Here is a 14,300-nt window from a genome sequence, read left to right on the forward strand (position 1 = left end):
AAATTATAAACAAACTGGACAAAAATACAAGGAACACAGGCCGTGTAAAATACTTTTTTTTTAATTTGCATTGGAGGAAAATGCTTTTCACCACCAAATACGAAAAATGTTTTTTGAGGGAAATCAAAACTTAATTTCTCGTCACTATGAGAGACCATTGTTTCACTTGCATACTGAAGAAAACGTGTTTCTATTATTTTGTGATGTTTGTTTTGTTGGAGATATGCCAAAACCTTTCCTCTGTTTATTGTTATGGTAACACTAAAGAAACTAAACTACAAAATGTAACAAACACAAACCACAGGGGATATCATACATTTCCTTAGCTCTTTTGCAGCATTTATTTATTTTATTACAACTTCCAATATATTTTATTTATTTAGAGAGGAAATACAATAAATAATCCATGTAATATTGAATTTTTCAGCTTTAAAAACTAAAATTATTGTCTAAAATAATACATAAAAGTAAATCTGTTGTATTTCTTTCTGCACGTCATGCTACAGAAAACACAAAAGTAAAAACATCAGCATGTGTGTTTTAATCTTCTGTGTTGCTCTCAATATCAGAAAAACGCAACAGCCAAAGTAGCCTCTCATCTCATAAAGACAAAGTTAGAGTTAGCATTGTCCTGAAGCTGTCAATAAGCACACCTCTGTTTACAGATAGTTCAACGGTTAATACTGTTTTTTTTTTCTTTATTTTCCTGCAACACGTTAAAACATTACAGGTAAAACAAAGAATGATTTATTTTGTAAGTGAAGCCCACGTTCTGCAGTGCCTGCTTTTATCAGCTCCTATAATGATAGTTGGTCAGTCAACGCATTCATTCTTAATTCCAGTACACCCTCGCTGCTGTGCCGCGTTTGTCCTTCAACCACTTTAGGGGAAAAAAAAAAAAAAGAGTTTCAGGAGAGCGTGGGAGAATGAATAGAAACCGAGTCAGTCACAAGGCTATGAATTGCACTGATAGTTCAAAACATGATGCTATTTCTGCCAGCTACAGTTATTCACTCAACCCTAATACAATCAGACACTCCAACACAACGATTATGCGGAGGGCGAGATTGACCTCTCCTCAACTCCCCGAAGCCTGCGCTTCACTTTCAGAATTTGTGTGATTTGGACAGAAGAGGAGAAGAATGTAAGAAAAGGAAAATGTAGCACCGACTTGTCTGATAAAATGTTTGGCTTATGGCTTTATTCTGAAGCTCATTCTACGTCTAGTGACTCTTTAGTATTAATTAATCATGGATTTTACCTGTTAGGCGTTGAAACACTTTACATGGAATAATAAAATTATGCCACTTTCAGAGGAAAAAGGCAGCTTTTCAAACCAGTGAAACGACTTTTTGTACTGGGATGAGCCCTGTTAGCGCTACCTATTAGGTTTTATAAAGCAGTTTTAAAGCAAACCAGAGATGGTGCTGGAGCCAGTTCTTAACTGATCCTTTGGAGAAGAAAAATGAGAAGAACTGGTTTTGTTTTCCACTGTCAGGGAGCCACCTGGTCCCTATTATTACATCATTTTAGACATTTCTGCCAGTACACTTTTGGTCCTCCCTCTGCTATATTTAGAATTACATTAATTTCTGTGCTTTCTGAGGGATGGTACTGCATTTTGTGACCCTTGAAGCTGGCATACATAAAAAAATCCTAATTGGTCCACATCTGTTCTAATTTTCCCAGTGTGGTTTATAAATGTTGCTTTAAGAAGCAGTCGTTGATTGTGAATACGTTACATTACTGAATGGTATTTCCAAATTGCATTGTATTTATTAATGGAAATGCATAAATAGCAGCTGGTGATACAGAAAAAAACATGTTCATGTCTTGTAAATGGAACCGCAAACAGGAATTTCACTAGTTGGATTTATAAGCATGCAGCTGGTGATGCTGGAAGACGGGTTTCCAAACAGCTACGTAAAATACTGGGAGTTTTTATATTTTACCATAGTTATGGTAAAATTCTGGCAACCACAACTACCGGTATTTTACCATAAATTAGATACTTTTTTTTTTTTTACAGTGCAGATATAAATTAACTGCATGATGAGTGACAGTTAAAAGATTTAAAACATTATTAAGATAAATAGTAGGCAAATATGCTTTGTTCTTTGGTGGGGAAATTCAGATGTACCAATGTAAAGTGACAGACAAGTTGAAGAATGTAGATTTACACAAAAATAAGAAATAACAAACAAAACTAAAAATAAGTTCATTACAGCAAAATAAAAAATAGTCTTTTCCATTTTCAGTACAGATTTTTTTTCAGTGCACCAAAACTATTGAGTAAGCAGTGCATCAATACTTTCAGTTTGACAGGCTTTTAATCAGATTATTGTCTTAGTTTCACCTACATATCCCCACAAGGCATTGACATCATTTTTGATTGTTTTTATCCTTATGTCTTGCTCTACCTTCTGATTAAAGGGCACTCTGTGCTTTGTTTGTGCAATTAGAACTAGTTCGGTGAAGAAAAAAAAATCTTCTTCCCAATTTGTTGCATCTTTTATACATTAGGGTATAGTAATTCTCTGCCTATAATTTAGTCCTCACCACTTAGCAGTCAGAGCAAGCTCTTGAGTTGAAGAGAGATGCTGAGAAAATGGAGCTTGAGAAAGGGAGGTGAGGGTGACAGCGAGGCTGTTAGGAGCTCATGCTGAAAATATTGAATCCAAGGAGAACGTTGAAGTCAAAAGAGAAAATGGGTATTGCAACATAGCGCAGAGTGAAAGTGTTTAAAAGTGGACTGGAACAGACGAGGAAGCTTTTAGTACTCTGCCATTATTTTAAAGAGCAGACTTTTAAATAACAGACAACAAACCACCCTCCTACATGCGCCCCCCGGTCGGCGTCGTCTCTAGGTGTGTGTTGCTTGCGTGAAGCATGGGGGAATCAAGGGTGGCCTTCTCTGCATCAGGTGTGCTGCATTGAGCACGGCCGTGGCGGCGCGTATCACCGGCTCTCTCAGGTTTCTTTTCTTAGAACTGCAGAGGAATCGTCTCGCCTATTGATCCACTCGCATGTAAACACAGTATCTTCAGTCTCTGGCTCAAGGTATGTATACACAGGAGATATTCTTGGGGGGGGGGGGGGGGTAGACGGCGTACACTACACTCCGTGTTCATCCTTTTCTATTTTTGTACACAGCTTCTGTGGTTTAACAGCTCTCCTTATAGCTTCTGGTAAAGTGCTGTATAGAAGAGAAAAATATCCACTGGTCAGCTTAGTTTTACTGTGAAAACATTTGTCCTGAATGCTCCACATGAATAGAGTGTCGATAAAACCTTCTCATCAATGTTAATAATGCATGTGATAAAGTGGGCTTTAACATCACATCATACCTGTGGTTATAGTGTTGTCCTTGTCTGATAGTGTAAGAAGAAACATAGGCTTCGAGTAATGTAGAGAGATAATGGCTGCAGCAGCAGTTCAAATGCCACCCACATGGGGTTTTGTGCCTCCTTTTGTCTTTGTTGAGCTTAGTTTTAGCTGTACGAGTACAACAAAATCAAGAAAGGCACTGAAGGTGATGTAAGTGGTGATTTTAAGTGGTTTAAAGGTGACAAAGAAGAATATCCTATTCCCTTTTAGTGCTTTAAAATCGTCCATGATCTTAAAGCACTTCACATCTGTATCGGGTTTTGCAAAAAAGAAGTAGTAGTGTTTGGGGATTCATACAATAGAAGGAACATGCTAATTGGTATTCAGGCCAGTGCTGTCACAGCTTCCCACTTGGTTTCTTTGCCACGCGCAGATTCTTATCCGTTGCCACAGCACCAGGCCCCGGTGAGAGTTCCTCCGACGTCAGCGGCGAACCTGTCCGCTTTCAGAAGCCCCACTAAATCCACATGTCCAACGGCACCAGGCGGTTAAATTGGAGTCTTTTAAGCCTGTCCTCACTTCTATTTTCAGCCACCTTCTTTCTTTGCCTTTCAGGCCTTTTTTGTTCGCATTTAAGGGCTGGCATGGCTCAGGCACAAATGTTCTGCATGCTTTTACTGTCGAGTAATCGGATCCCTCTTTTAATGAAAAAGGAGTGCAATTATGTTCGCATCATGAGTTATAGGGCTGTCACCTGGTAGCATTGTCTCATCGCTTCCTATCTTTGGAGGTTAATGTATATTCCATTATTTCAGATTGTTTACCTCTTCAGGTATCATTTGCTTTGACAGGTTGTTCACGATGTTTTCGCAGAGGCTGTCAGGAAATGTGTACATTTGTGGATTTAGTGAGCAATTTAAAGAAAAATAAAAGGCAGGAATTCAGCAAGGACTGAAACATTGTCTATTTAATTATACTAGAAATGTTGCTGTGCTGGTGTTCCTACACACCAAGTCACAATATGCTTATAAAACAAATTGGAGGGAAATAAACGGCTGATTTTTATTAATTAATCCAATCCTACTCTGACTATGAGGTAAGAAAACTATAGCAGGATTTAATTGTGCTTACAGCTCTGATATTCAAGATGTGTAAAAATCCTTGAGATAAATTCATCTTGTATTGCAACAAGATACAGTGGAACCTAAACAACAACCATCTGCGATTAGCTGAAAACTACAAGTATTTGAGATCCCTTCTATATCTACCAATTTTAATAGTTTAGCCACCATATATACTTTACTGTGCATTTATACGCAAAATGGAAACCATTTTTGCACTATCATAGAACCTACCACAACCTTCTGTATCCACTCTTAGCGGTAAAGCCAATCAGTGGCATGGAAAATAAGTTTACACTCCTGGATTGGCTTCTCTCCAAATGCCAGCCAATAGCATGTCAGGTGACATTGCTCCTTGGCATTTAAGTTGCCCAAGCCACATTTACTTTCCAATATTTAAGGCGATGTACAATCTCCTATAATTTTACATCAGCTCATAGCCAGCTGGATCTTTGACCATTTTTCTTGGTGAAATCTCTCCAGATTTTCAAAAATCCTGGACTAATTTCATCTTCGTTTCAGTTTTCTTCACAGGATTTTGATATGATTTATCCAAGGACTGTGAACTCCATGGCGAATGGTTGCTTTACTGTTTGCTAAGCCATTACTGTGTTGATTTGGCCATATGTTTGGGGACATTATCCTCCTGAAAGACCTACTGATATTTTCTGTTTTTTGGCAGAGGCCACTAAATTTTCATCTTATTTTAAAAATAATCTATCTTGGTAATACAAGAATTCATAACAGCAGGTGAAATATTCACACCATGCCTAACTGAAATGTTTGTCGCTGAATAGACCCATCTTTGAATCATGTGATCAAAGCGGTCAATTTCAGTCAAATTCCCAGTAAAGCTGAGCAGGGGGTAGAACATAAAGTGATTTTATGGAGTGAGACACCAGAAAATCACTTTGGTGAACCCAAGTTCTGACTGATTACTGCAAGTTCTCTAATGGTGCGTTCACACCAAATGTGTTTTGAGCGCCTAGTTTACATTGAGAGTCTATGTGGAGGTGCGTCAAGGGCCCGTCAGACTCGTCAGAATTGCTCTAGCCGTTGTTTTCCGTTGCTGGCCTAATTGCCGGAATCTACGCTGCAATCTATACGTTTGACGCATCAAACGCTTCAAATTGCGCCGTGCTAGACGCTCAAAATGCACCGTGACTCGCCCTCGACGGGCCTCTACATGGACTTTGAATGTAAACCAGACCCCCAAAACACATTTGGTGTGAACACACCATAAGAGTGAGCTTTGGAGACTCTGTTATAAGCTTGAGTTTTCCTCCAACTGTTTGTCCTGGTTCCAATTGTTATTAACTTTTTAATTGTTGCTTTGACTGTAGATATCAGCAAGTTCGAGCCAATTTGTTACATCCTGAACAAACATTTAACAAGGTGAACACAACCTTACTTTACATATGTTTTCTTGCGTTTCCTATTTTGACGAGAGGCTTGCTGAAATGTCCTGTCACTTTACGTTTACACCCCTGTCAGACAGGAGGTCGTCACATGTTTCTAATCAAATAATCCAAAATTAATGGCTACATCTCATTGATTTCCTAGTTGTTGATAATAACAAGTCATCAGCATGTTTTTCTTCTAACTGGATTTTGTCCAGTTGAAACAGGTTTTAGAGAGATGTGTTGACTTTACAGATATGTGTATGAATACTAATGTTTCCATATCGGACAAAAATATTTTTAAAACAATCTTGAGATTTAAAAGAAATAATTTGATGAAGGTTACAGATTCCTCTTCAGTGGTTGCATTTGTATTTTATGTTTGCTTCAAATGTTTCTATTCTCTACGTCCCCACTCGTGTACTTGGATAAGATACTGAATCCCACTGAGGCCCCTCACAGTGTTTTCCTTGCCTAAGATAAGCATATTTTAAATGAACACAAGGTAATGTGCATATGAGAAAGATGGAGATAAAAGTGACAAACATGCAGTAATTGCTGCAGCTCTCCCTCTCCCTCCGACTTCGTTTTTTCTCTCTCACAGTCTCAGTTAGCACACTTTTCAGTGTGAAGAGGCTAATAAGCTCCTCATTCTGCACTTAACGCACCTGAAAATAGCACGCTCATGTTTATGTGCAGCCCTTTGCAGTCCTTAAAAATACCGCCCTATATTTGGAGAGCGCTGTTTGGCAACACGCAAGGCGCCCAGTCGCAACAACTCCGCATTGTTAATTTGTCTGACCTTTTGTTTTGTCTAGCTGCAGAGTGGGAGGCTACCAACTTGAAGAAGGTGGAGGAAGCCTACGAGACAGTCAACATGGAAATAAGGTAAGAGAAAATAAAGAATTAGAGGGGGAGGTTAGCTTCTGTTGTCACATAGTTACGGCTGAATATTGAACACTTTGCGTGGATGATGCATTTACTTCTCACTTAGCTACTGTAAGCAAATTGGAAAGACATCTACCCAGGACTTAAAATAGACTCCATCCTTTTGTTCTATAGGAGTGTGGAAAAGCTGCACAGTAATGAATTTGTACTGTGTGACACCTAAGGGTAATTTTAATGAAGAAAAACAAACTCTATTTGTTGCCTACTGTGCTCTGTGGGGTAGGCCTTTGGTTAACTTATTTTCGGCAGCCTCTGTTTCAGTTATCACGGATTCTTAGTGGCACATTTAAAGACAATTATGGCTCAAATTAGCATTGAAAACTCTGTAATTTTTTTTTGTTTTAAATTTTCTTTTTCAAGCAGAAAACATTTCATCTCCAGTTCTAATATCACTGGAGGAACTTAAAAGTGTCACAAAGCCTGGTTAAATACCAGGTTTTTATGCAAAAACTGAAACCATGATTATCTTTTTCACCTTCAATTTGACCTGCATACTTTATACTTTTACCAAACACATATTTTGAGGGAGAAAACAATAAGAAATGCTGCAATAAGCAGCTTGTATAAGTGTTTGTAGAAGCACCTTTTGATTCAGTTTAAGCTTCCAGTCAAATTTGATTAGAATGCCACATCTTGACTTGCCAGTTTTTGCCCACTTTACTTTCCCCAAATATGTTACATTTTGAGGACATCTTTTGTCAACAGCCTTCTTCAAGTGACCCTTCACATCTGCTGCCAGATTAAGTTATTAACTCTCCTTAGACCTTCGTAAAACTTTCATTTTCCCGTCATAAAGTCATTCTTTTGCGAAGTTTGATCAATGCTTTAAATTGTTGTGATGTTGAACAAAAAATGCCCCTCCGTCTTTAGCTTTCTAGCAGACACATGACGGTTCTTGGACAACACTGACTTGTGATTAATAGAACTACTCAGAATTGCAGGTGGTAAAAGTCTGGAAGTTATTCCCCGTTAGCTTTGAATTATTTATACTGGTTTCATTTTCTTTCCACAACAACAAGCAGTGTTAACGGTTGGTGTGGACTTTTTAAATCCATGCTATGCAGTCACTATGATGTGTTTGGAAAAAGTTAAAAAGTTACAAGTAGGTTTTTTTTTTTTGCAGCAGTCTTAAAATCACCCATCAAATTTTGACAGCAACTGCATCGAAGTGATTATTTTTCAAAACCCTCATTTTTATTTTTGTTGGTGATTTGTCTTCTAGAAGAATGGTAAAGAGATCATTTCCCATGTTTTTTTTTTTTTTTTACAACTGCAAGCAATCCACTATAGCACAGTCATGCAACAGAAAGACAGCAAAACCTTGTTCCCTTCTAAAGCAACATAAAACATGCAGACATTCGGAGGTTTATCTCTGTTACATTCCCTCTGTGAGATGTTTCCACAAAGCTCTTAGCCCAACAGCAACGGCTGGTTAAGTAATTTCCAAGGCCCTTTGGGCTTGCAAACGGTTTATTACCATTAAAGAAGAGAGTGCCAAGTACAGTGATGGCAATTACCAAAAGGTCAAGATGTTTCCACAATAAACAAAGGCCTGTATGAGGCAAAAGAGGAAATAATGAGCTGGTTCATATTGTTGGTCTATTTTGCTCTAGTCTCTCCTGTTCAGACTACTATCTGCTATGTCCATGTACTGTATATTAATTGTAATAGCACTGGTAATAAAATAACAAATATCTAATACAAAAGTCTTTTTTTTTATCGAATATCAATATACAAAAACAAAACTTCCATTCTGTCATATCTAATAAAGTTTGAAATGCTAAGCACACTCCACTCAGACCCAGTTTAGCAATAACTTGATATTAACATGATATTTCTCTAACATCACTGTGCAGAAACTCTGAGACGCCGGTTGCTTCTCCAAGTCATTGCTGAAGTCTTTCCATTTTGACATGGTGTTAATTCACAGCTTTATGCTTCAGATAGCGTCCTGCCTACATCTGTGCTGTATGACCAGTCAGTCAGTAATCAGCACCTGGCTAATTTAGCTTTTAGTTTTTAAGTCTTGTTAAAGTAGCAAAGGCGTACTTAGTTTTTCACACATTCTTTCCTTTCCTGGTTCATCTTTGTTAATAAATAAAGATGGTTAGATTTACGTAAACTCCCTGGTAAATCCCATATTATTTCTACAATGTCCCGTCACATTAAACCTTCAAACTAATCACAGGTGTTCTCTTTTCACCATGCCTGTGAATTCAGAGTACTCGCTCTGTCTCTCCCTCTCCCTCCCCCTTTCTCTCTCTCATGCTGTGAAGGGAAATTTACTCATAAAATGATTCAGTGCATGAATGTCACGACCTGTGCCCTTACTGCGTATCACATGCACATAGGGTTACGCAACCTCCATTGCTTCTTTCACCCCGATTCATCCCCCAACACTACCTTACCCAGAATCACCTTCCTTAGACATTTGTTAACCCCGTTCACATGTACGTGTTATGAATATTTAAATGAGGGCTTATGCACCGTTAGAGATACGGCTCACTTTCCTTATCTGCCATTAGTGAAGAAGAGCAGTCCTCAGCGGCTAAAATACTAGAAGACAATGCATAGAAATGGGATAATGAGGTAGCCTCATAGTGTTTGATGAGACTATCTCATCAAACACTAGGCAAGAAATCAGTTACTAAAACAGGAAAGAGAAATAAAGCCTCTCCGCCAGCACAATTCAAAGGCGCCCAACAGTTTTTAAAGCAACCTTTAAACATTCTTTATTGTGCTGTGCATTTTTGCTACTAAAAGAATTTCACAAATTGGCTTTGGGCTTACTGTTAAACATATCTCCCAAATGCATGGCTTCCACAGCCCTGCTTAAATGTGTTTAAAAATATACATTCATAGTTGAAATGTAAGTAAAGGGAAAAAGTGATGCACTTTGTGATTTTGTTTTCACAGTGATCTACAGAAGAAGCTGGAAATAGACTATGGGACAGATTGGGAGTATTTGTTTCTGAACGGCCAGTGCTACAAGCTGAAAGTGTATGAGTAAGTACAGACTATCTTTTATCATTAGGGGTTTTTATCTGTGGCTCGACTTCAGTGCTGACAATATTTTTGAATAAGAGGTTGCATATAAAATATGAAATTCAGTTCAATTCAGTTTGTTTATATACCACCAATTTGCAACAAAAGTTGTCTCAAGGCCCTTTACAAAAGAAAAAGGTAAGGTTTCTGTGTGATAACCTCACAAAGCACTTATGACTAAGAAGATAAACATATTGGGAGAAGTTGCTTGAAACTAATTTGATGACTATGTTTTAAGAATGGAAATCATCAAAAGGCATTAAACTATTAAAAATTCCAGCTCAACAACTCTGAGTAACTTCAAGATTCAAAATGCTTTATTTATCACATGTACAGTTAAACAACTAGAACTTCTTCATAGATCATTGTTGGGACTATCGTCGGTCTGTGTTCAGACTGATCTGTTTTAGTAGCCGCTCTGGCTACTTAATAAAGGTTCATCTTGTTATTTGCAGCTTTAAAATAGCATAAGAATTATGCTAAATGGACTTATTTAGTTTCTGCACAAAGTCTGGTTTAGGTTTTTCATTACCTGAATTTAGTGTGTGATTGTAAGCACAGAAAATAGTAGTACCTTTCTTTCAGCCAGCTGACCAGGAGTGTGCCTGAAGTGGACAGAAGAGAAGAAAAGGCCTGTGTCGCTACAGTGGACAGGGCTCAGATTTAATTGAAAATATGAAGCTAAGATGGAAATCTCTATGGATCCAGTGAATCAGTGTGTTTATGAGTACTAAAATAAAAACCATTAGGTAAAGTGCGCCTTACTTACAGGTTGTACTCGTGGGTCAGTAGAGGTTTCCCTTTGCTTTTGACCCACTTAGACTTACTTGGTTCCAGTTGCAATCAAGATGAAGATGGAAAGATTATAACATAAGATAGTAACTTTTTATAAAGTGACGTTCAAAAAATAGAATTGAAGCACCAATCTTTTGGCTTGACAGGCAGCCTGGTGGAACAAAAGATGATGAATTGCAATGACAGGTAGTCACTGTCATTTATTCCAGAATGGAATAAATTACAACATTTGCAAATTTTCTATTGATGGTTTCTTCTTCTTTTTTTGCCTTTTTTCTTTTCTTTTTTTTAACATAATATTAGAATCCTCTTATTTATGTTAATGCTGATGACTCTTGGGTCCCTCCCAAATAAGTCTGGCTTGGACCTCATCCTCTTTGCAAGTTGGCATGCAGCTCACTGGACTGAGATGTGAGCGGGTTTGAAAGAAGTATCAGAGAATCAGCATGACAACCAGAGGCTGAAAGCTATCTTATTTTGTGCAGCTGTAAGAAATAAAAAGCCGTCTGTAACAAAAGGGAAGCATCTCAATAAAGACCTCCCCATTTAAAGGTTGATAATCTCCAAGCTCCAAGTCACCCCAGAGAAGGCAAGCAGCTAAATCAACTAAATTTAATCAACAGAATGAGCTTCTTTTACTCTCTCCCGCTGCATCCCTGTGGCCCCTGCTGGGGTAGAATCTGTTCTCCTCAGGATTGCTTGCCAGCTGGAGTTTTAGAAGCCTGTGGGTGGTTGCAGTTTAAAAAGAAAATTATCTGAGATCTGCACTATGCTGTCTGCACAGCAAATACATGTTCCAGGCATCTGTGGTTTCCCCGTGCACCGATACGCCAAAGTGATTCGTTTGCTCAGTTTGTCATTTTAGAGGGTAGAATCTGAAAAGCAAGGGTGCAGTTCTTACCTATGAGCATAAAATGGGTCTGTCTGAATGTTTTTTAATATAGACAGTGTGTTTTAATAAATAATTCTTCCTTAATAACAGTAATAAAAATGTGGTAGGTTCAAAAATGTGGCTGTTTTGAAATGGCTGTTTCTGCCAAATTAGCTGTAAAAACACAACAGTAAGTAAATATACCTCCAACTACTGGGAAAAAAAGAGTGGTGGGATTAACACCCATTTATTAAAATTGGGAATCATCCTGTACTTGAAATGTAAAAGAGGGATTACTTTTTCAGTTGATGAAGAACCCATTTCTTTAGTTTGAAGTCAGCGTAGTTCTATTTATTGATAAATAATACAACTCTTCTTCAAGCCCTGTTTTAAGATTATAAGACATATAGTCTTTAGCTAAAATATATGCAAAATGATTGTATTTTGGGAAGCTGAAATATCTAACCACAATGCTACTCGACATGCTATTAACTGGCGTTTACAAAGCATCTGGTCCAGGAGCAACATTTATTTCCCTTGACACTAATTGGCTGTACCCCCAAGAACAGAGATAAGGACCGGAAATGTTTGCTTTGTAGGTAGTGCGATGCAAGCAGTGGTTATATGGAACATCCATCCACCCAGTGTCTGTTTGTTTTGGGTTCCATCATCAAGCTAGCCACTTTTTCTATGCTATTTGATTCGTACAGAAAATCTGGACTATCAGATATTGAGAAACGATGGTGTCCTGGAGGAGGAAACTCTATCGAAGTTTTAAATGTCAGAAAATCTCCAACATCTGGCCGCGATGTTTATAATGCCAGTTTGCTACTATGACGCTTACCAGAAAGCGTGGTACAACACTGAATGTCTTTGTTCACTTCCACCACTGTCATTGCTAAAACTACCGGCAAACTTAAATGCTAGCAGAGCAGAAAATTGACGTCGCCGTTCACAACTTCTCCTTCTGTTCGCTGATTGGCCCGACTGAAATTCTACCAGAGGAATCCACTTCAGTGAGAAAAAACCCCAGACGGAGCACTGAAGTGAGATAAGAATCAAACAGAATTGCACAGGAAGACGATCATCAGGCTATCTACTGGCCTTACCACTGTAGAAAAATCTAATATAAATTATTTTTAGCTCCAAACTTACCGGTATGTATTTATACTTTAAAATGTATCTGGAAAATGTCTTAGACGTCCAGGTATCTAATATTGGAAAATTTTGAAATTCTACTTTTGAAAATGTGGATCATTGTGGAGACTCCCTATATTAAGCTTTGTTAGAAATTCATGTAATGAACAGACATTGAAGAACATTGGAATCCTCCAGACTGTGCCGAAGTTTGTAAAACTCCAGCTTCAAAATATGTAAAGGTAACAGGTTGGAGAGCAAACACAAATTTAGATGAGCTTGTCAATACAAACTGTTTACAGATCATGGTCCAAACCTGGAGAATCTTACAAGTCAGCTGACCTGAGTTTTTGTTGAGGTTCCTAGAAAAAAAACATTGGGTCATGCCATAAAATATTTTGGAACATTAATAAGGCAGTGATGGATTTTGAGTTTAATGTTCAGTCAGTGTTGTATTGTCTACTTGTGTTGCCTTAGTTGGACCTTTTGGTCATGCGATTTAGAGAAACATGGCGCTTTCCTCTTCCCACTTCTCTTTTCTACTGGCCTGCTGGCATCAGACACCCTGTGATTTTTTTTCTGCCTTTATATAAGGAGCACAATAAACACCAACATCAAGTTTATGGAGGGTTTCTTGACCTACCAGCACACTCTCAGCGATGTACCAGTTCTCCTCTTGTCTCCCCTGTGTCCTTGCTGTTTGCCTTGAACTGTGATCTTAAGAAGAAATGACATTGACAGACACTCAAACCCAAAGCTACAGAAAGCTTTGGGTTTGCTCTTCCTCCTGTACCAAAGAGCAGCAGAGTAGAAAAATAGAACAAAGTTCCAGTTTCAAGTTTCTTTGATCATTTTTGGTGTTAAACCGTGTCAGATGTGATTATTGTATTTTTCTTATTGCTAATTACGGTACATTATTTTAATGAATGGGGAACGCCGGTTTATTCTTGCATCTTTCTGTATGTGTTTTATTTGAGGATATTTACTTTTGCCTTGCAATGAATGTTTTCACATGTTTGTCATTATTCAACCACAACCATCAATGTTTTATTTATGTACTAAATTACCGTGTAACTGTGACATGGGAAAATAAATGTATACATTGCAATTTTTTTTATTGAAAAGCAGCTCAACCTCAGTGAGCCTCTGTTGACAGCAATTGTCAAAGCTTTGCCACACATACTCAATTGAATGTAAATCTGAACTTTGACTAGGTTATTCCAACATATAATCAAAGCGATGCCACTGTAGCTGTGGCTCAAGGCTCACGTTTTTCAGATCCATTGGCAGGTTTGTTTTACAGGCAGCATTTTGCACAAAAGTAAGAAAGTTACATTTTGGTCTCAAATCAGAGGAGACCAAATCCTGACTTTATTTCTATAACGTCTTATCGAGACAGTTAGTATTTAATTATTATAATTTTTTGTTACTCTTTCATAAAGGCTAGATTTGATGGGTATCCTCCTGTTACTTGTCCAATCAACAGATTCTGACACTTATACTGTGGATCTCTGCAGCTCCTCCAGTTACCATGAGCCTCCTGGCTGCTTCTCTGATTAATTCTCTCATTAATGGTCTCATTGGCTTCTTGCCTAATACAGGATTGATTTCAAGCTTTTGCTGTCAGTGTTTCATGGTGATATTTCCAGCACCTTA

At 38.0% G+C, this 14,300-nt stretch overlaps 1 protein-coding gene across 1 annotated transcript in view; it reads left to right on the forward strand.

Moving 5' to 3' along the window:
• LOC114157421 (glucosidase 2 subunit beta-like) overlaps positions 1-14,300 on the forward strand; it is a 152,861-nt gene that overhangs the window by 90,777 nt on the left and 47,784 nt on the right. The window contains exons 11-12 of the mRNA XM_028038366.1: positions 6,667-6,736; positions 9,713-9,802. Coding sequence (XP_027894167.1) covers positions 6,667-6,736; positions 9,713-9,802 — 160 coding nt within the window. The remainder of the gene's footprint in view (positions 1-6,666; positions 6,737-9,712; positions 9,803-14,300) is intronic.

This window comes from Xiphophorus couchianus, chromosome 14 (genome assembly GCF_001444195.1).
Source record: "Xiphophorus couchianus chromosome 14, X_couchianus-1.0, whole genome shotgun sequence".
In the NCBI taxonomy this organism is placed as follows: domain Eukaryota; kingdom Metazoa; phylum Chordata; class Actinopteri; order Cyprinodontiformes; family Poeciliidae; genus Xiphophorus; species Xiphophorus couchianus.